The 6,000-nt window shown below is 45.2% G+C and overlaps 1 protein-coding gene across 6 annotated transcripts in view; it reads right to left on the bottom strand.

Annotated features, from left to right (window-relative positions):
• Dhc64C (dynein heavy chain, cytoplasmic) overlaps window positions 1–4,788 on the bottom strand; it is a 177,622-nt gene extending 172,834 nt beyond the window's left edge. For 4 of the 6 annotated variants that reach the window (XM_053776938.2, XM_053776937.2, XM_053776936.2 and 1 more), the window contains exon 1: window positions 4,653–4,746. In XM_053776938.2, coding sequence (XP_053632913.1) covers window positions 4,653–4,671 — 19 coding nt within the window. In that variant the 5' untranslated portion in view covers window positions 4,672–4,746. Of the gene's footprint in view, window positions 1–4,652 lie in introns of all 6 variants that reach the window. The other 2 variants (XM_053776935.2, XM_053776939.2) reach the window with 1 other exon arrangement.
• Window positions 4,789–6,000: the final 1,212 nt, after the last annotated feature.

The following is a 6,000-nucleotide window of genomic DNA, read 5'->3' on the forward strand; positions in this document are numbered from 1 at the left end:
AGAAGAGGATAAATAAGTATACAAGATATGATGTAGGGCGAAATGACAGTAGTTTGTTGGATTATGTATTGGTAGATAAAAGACTGTTGAGTAGACTTCAGGATGTACATGTTTATAGAGGGGCCACAGATATATCAGATCACTTTCTAGTTGTAGCTACACTGAGAGTAAAAGGTAGATGGGATACAAGGAGAATAGAAGCATCAGGGAAGAGAGAGGTGAAGGTTTATAAACTAAAAGAGGAGGCAGTTAGGGAAAGATATTAACAGCTATTGGAGGATAGATGGGCTAATGAGAGCATAGGCAATGGGGTCGAAGAGGTATGGGGTAGGTTTAAAAATGTAGTGTTAGAGTGTTCAGCAGAAGTTTGTGGTTACAGGAAAGTGGGTGCGGGAGGGAAGAGGAGCGATTGGTGGAATGATGATGTAAAGAGAGTAGTAAGGGAGAAAAAGTTAGCATATGAGAAGTTTTTACAAAGTAGAAGTGATGCAAGGAGGGAAGAGTATATGGAGAAAAAGAGAGAGGTTAAGAGAGTGGTGAAGCAATGTAAAAAGAGAGCAAATGAGAGAGTGGGTGAGATGTTATCAACAAATTTTGTTGAAAATAAGAAAAAGTTTTGGAGTGAGATTAACAAGTTAAGGAAGCCTAGAGAACAAATGGATTTGTCAGTTAAAAATAGGAGAGGAGAGTTATTAAATGGAGAGTTAGAGGTATTGGGAAGATGGAGGGAATATTTTGAGGAATTGTTAAATGTTGATGAAGATAGGGAAGCTGTGATTTCGTGTATAGGGCAAGGAGGAATAACATCTTGTAGGAGTGAGGAAGAGCCAGTTGTGAGTGTGGGGGAAGTTCGTGAAGCAGTAGGTAAAATGAAAGGGGGTAAGGCAGCCGGGATTGATGGGATAAAGATAGAAATGTTAAAAGCAGGTGGGGATATAGTTTTGGGGTGGTTGGTGCAATTATTTAATAAATGTATGGAAGAGGGTAAGGTACCTAGGGATTGGCAGAGAGCATGCATAGTTCCTTCGTATAAAGGCAAAGGGGACATAAGAGAGTGCAAAAAGTATAGGGGGATAAGTCTGTTGAGTATACCTGGTAAAGTGTATGGTAGAGTTATTATTGAAAGAATTAAAAGTAAGACTGAGAATAGGATAGCAGATGAACAAGGAGGCTTTAGGAAAGGTAGGGGGTGTGTGGACCAGGTGTTTACAGTGAAACATATAAGTGAACAGTATTTAGATAATGCTAAAGAGGTCTTTGTGGCATTTACGGATTTGGAAAATGCATATGACAGGGTGGATAGGGGGGCAATGTGGCAGATGTTGCAGGTGTATGGTGTAGGAGGTAGGTTACTGAAAGCAGTGAAGAGTTTTTACGAGGATAGTGAGGCTCAAGTTAGAGTACATAGGAAAGAGGGAAATTATTTCCCAGTAAAAGTAGGCCTTAGACAGGGATGTGTGATGTCACCGTGGTTGTTTAATATATTTATAGATGGGGTTGTAAGAGAAGTAAATGCGAGGGTCTTGACAAGAGGCGTGGAGTTAAAAGATAAAGAATCACACAAAGTGGGAGTTGTCACAGTTGCTCTTTGCTGATGACTCTGTGCTCTTGGGAGATTCTGAAGAGAAGTTGCAGAGATTGGTGGATGAATTTGGTAGGGTGTGCAAAAGAAGAAAATTAAAAGTGAATACAGGAAAGAGTAAGGTTATGAGGATAACAAAAATATTAGGTGATGAAAGATTGGATATCAGATTGGAGGGAGCGAGTATGGAGGAGGTGAATGTATTCAGATATTTGGGAGTGGACGTGTCAGCGGATGGGTCTATGAAGGATGAGGTGAATCATAGAATTGATGAGGGGAAAAGGGTGAGTGGTGCACTTAGGAGTCTGTGGAGACAAAGAACTTTGTCCTTGGAGGCAAAAAGGGGAATGTATGAGAGTATAGTTTTACCAACACTCTTATATGGGTGTGAAGCATGGGTGATGAATGTTGCAGCGAGGAGAAGGCTGGAGGCAGTGGAGATGTCATGTCTGAGGGCAATGTGTGGTGTGAATATAATGCAGAGAATTCGTAGTTTGGAAGTTAGGAGGAGGTGTGGGATTACCAAAACTGTTGTCCAGAGCCCTGAGGAAGGGTTGTTGAGGTGGTTCGGACATGTAGAGAGAATGGAGCGAAACAGAACGACTTCAAGAGTGTATCAGTCTGTAGTGGAAGGAAGGCGGGGTAGGGGTCGGCCTAGGAAAGGTTGGAGGGAGGGGGTAAAGGAGGTTTTGTGTGCGAGGGGCTTGGACTTCCAGCAGGCGTGCGTGAGCGTGTTTGATAGGAGTGAATGGAGACGAATGGTTTATAATACTTGACGTGCTGTTGGAGTGTGAGCAAAGTAACATTTATGAGGGGGTTCAGGGAAACCGGCAGGCCGGACTTGAGTCCTGGAGATGGGAAGTACAGTGCCTGCACTCTGAAGGAGGGGTGTTAATGTTGCAGTTTAAAAACTGTAGTGTAAAGCACCCTTCTGGCAAGACAGTGATGGAGTGAATGATGGTGAAAGTTTTTCTTTTTCGGGCCCCCTGCCTTGGTGGGAATCAGCCAGTGTGATAATAAAAAAAAAAAATAATAATAATAATAATAATAATAATAATAATTTGACTTCTTAGAGAATAGCCTGGGCTCCTGGGTCAATAAGTCAGCACAGTTGTAAATGCACTTGACCAGTGATACTTTACGAGATTTAACTGTCCAGGCTGGGTTGTTCATAAGCCTCTGTTCGAACTGGTCTGGGCCCTCAATAAGGTTTAGGAAGCACCCTACCACACACAGAGATACTTCCATCACCCTTTCCCTACAGTGAGACCACTCCTTCCTCAGCAAGACCTTCCACTGCCCTTCCTTCAATGTGACACTTCCACTGCCAACTCCGAGATGATTCCAATGCCCTCTAACCACCACCCACTACCCAATGCAAGACGACCCCCACCGCCCTCCACCCACGGCAAGACGACCCCCACCCACGGCAAGACGACCCCCGCCGCCCTCCACCCACGGCAAGACGACCCCCGCCGCCCTCCACCCACGGCAAGACGACCCCCGCCGCCCTCCACCCACGGCAAGACGACCCCCGCCGCCCTCCACCCACGGCAAGACGACCCCCGCCGCCCTCCACCCACGGCAAGACGACCCCCGCCGCCCACCACCCACGGCAAGACGACCCCCGCCGCCCTCCACCCACGGCAAGACGACCCCCGCCGCCCTCCACCCACGGCAAGACGACCCCCGCCGCCCTCCACCCACGGCAAGACGACCCCCGCCGCCCTCCACCCACGGCAAGACGACCCCCGCCGCCCTCCACCCACGGCAAGACGACCCCCGCCGCCCTCCACCCACGGCAAGACGACCCCCGCCGCCCTCCACCCACGGCAAGACGACCCCCGCCGCCCTCCACCCACGGCAAGACGACCCCCGCCGCCCTCCACCCACGGCAAGACGACCCCTGCCGCCCTCCACCCACGGCAAGACGACCCCCGCCGCCCGCCACCCACGGCAAGACGACCCCCGCCGCCCTCCACCCACGGCAAGACGACCCCCGCCGCCCTCCACCCACGGCAAGACGACCCCCGCCGCCCTCCACCCACGGCAAGACGACCCCCGCCGCCCTCCACCCACGGCAAGACGACCCCCGCCGCCCTCCACCCACGGCAAGACGACCCCCGCCGCCCTCCACCCACGGCAAGACGACCCCCGCCGCCCTCCACCCACGGCAAGACGACCCCCACCGCCCTCCATCCACACCGAGGCCTCCCCTCCACACAATCTTGTAGAATGTACATTCTACAAGATTGATGGACTGAACACATCGACTCCAGGCTGAGGGACTGATTACCTCATACTCTTCTCCTTTCGCCGTCCCCTCAAGGAAGGTTCCTTGATGTTGGTGAGGGGCTCTTGATTTAGAGAATTGGATCTGTGCTCCAGTTCCCCGAATTAAGCCTGAATGCCTTCCACATCCCCCCCCCAGGCGCTGTATAATCCTCCGGGTTTAGCGCTTCCCCTTGATTATAATAATAATAATTCTCCTTTCGCCTTCCTTTTTGTATTGGACTGATGAAGCCACTGTGTGGCGAAACGTTTCCTGAATAAAGATTCCCATATGCTGCATAAGTGTCTCAATCTTCAACTTGTCGGTTTTTCAAACCATTCATCACATATGTGTAAATTACCCAGGATAACCCAAGTAAGTCACCAGTGACTCTTTCCATTGTCTCATCCTAGGACAAGCTGTGATATGTTTAGACAATGTTTTATTGTTGTACAATAAATGGTGGGTGAGGCCTCACCACCTACTGTAGCTATTACAAAATTGTCATTAATAACACATTTTTCTTGAAAATATGGGGGTAACTGACCGACTAACATATCTCATTTAATGTTTCTGCATAGAAGCATTAAAAGTGACCATTTAACAACTAGAATAGCCAGGTAATTTACACTATGTGTGATAATTGTACTTATGTCCAAATAAAAATAAATAAATAAATACCGGAAGATTCACTGTCATTACCGCAGGTGAGTCACAAAGAACTGTGGTTTTAGTAAGATTACTGTCTATGTCGCCCATAAGAGTGAAGTAGTGTGTCAGCAGGAGCCATGAACCAACCTTCTTCACCGGGATCCATGGCTGTCAGAGTGAGAGGTGCAACATGCGAGTGAACGTTATGTTAGTGACAGCTGCAGCTTCCAGCACCGCCCGTCACCTCTACTGGGAGGTTCCTGGGTGACTCACAAGATCATAGACTCAAGAAGTAATGAAACACATTCACCGTCAACAAGTAGCACTCAACACTACTTCAAGATATTATGTATGATGCTTTTGTGGTTTAAGTGAGACTGCCGAGGTTCTGTCGTTTATACCTTGAGAGGGAACCAGACCAAACACTCATGACCGGTTATTGATCCTTATACTGACTTCATTCATTATTAAAATTAAAAAAATATACAACAGTATAAAGCTGTATTTCCTGATGAATTTATAGATGTTCAAGTAATTACAAAAAGCTTTAATATTAAATAAATATAACTGTTTTCCGGTGAGAAGCGGAAGCTGTTTTTTGTGTCCAGGAAGATGACTTGCTCAGGAAGAGTTCCATGACTTTTATTTTCAAAATTAGGTAGACCACATTGTCTAGCTCTCCTCAAATAATTATTTAAGGAAATATGTTTGATTTTGCTACGGAATATAACTAATGTCTCAGGAAATAAACTTATAAATCAGACTGTCAATTAACGAACCGCAGTTCGAGCCCCTCATCCACCTTTCTGTTTATTCATTGACAATTGTTTATTACAACTTAATTTGAGTTCATATTTGAGTTCATATAAATCTAAATATAAGACGAAGGGGAATATTAAAAGCCAATTTTTTTGTTTTCAAATTTAGGGAAATAATTTAACGTAGTTTTTCCTTGGAGTTTGTATTATACTGTTTTATTTGGTATTAGTTGTTTTCAGGTGTAAATAAGATATTACAAGAATTCCAATGGAAATAAGTCACTTTGACTTTTTTAAGGGTTATTCTAGATAGTTTTAGTTAGTTTAATATGTTTATTATGCACCCCATACCCATCCTGTGGGCGGTAGTCAAAAGATTACAGAGGTACATAATGGGTCCAGGGACTGGACTCCAAAGTTTTGATAGCTGAGCAAGTTACAAGGGTAATGAACTCCAGGTAGGTCTAGTCACAATCATGACAAGTTACAAAGGTATTTACAGATTCTTTTTATATTTTATTTAAAAATATACAGTATACATGTATATCACACATAACTGACGTAATCACAATACATGAAACCATTTACATGAAAACAATATCCTTATAACTAACGGATGACAACCTACCCCTGAACATACATAACAAAATTGCTACTAGCCAATCCTGACATTTGTATTCATATCTTGTATGAAAACTGTATATACAAAAGTTTTTATATAAACTAATGCTTTAGCC

The sequence above is a fragment of the Cherax quadricarinatus genome, chromosome 16 (assembly GCF_038502225.1).
Source record: "Cherax quadricarinatus isolate ZL_2023a chromosome 16, ASM3850222v1, whole genome shotgun sequence".
Lineage (NCBI taxonomy): Eukaryota > Metazoa > Arthropoda > Malacostraca > Decapoda > Parastacidae > Cherax > Cherax quadricarinatus.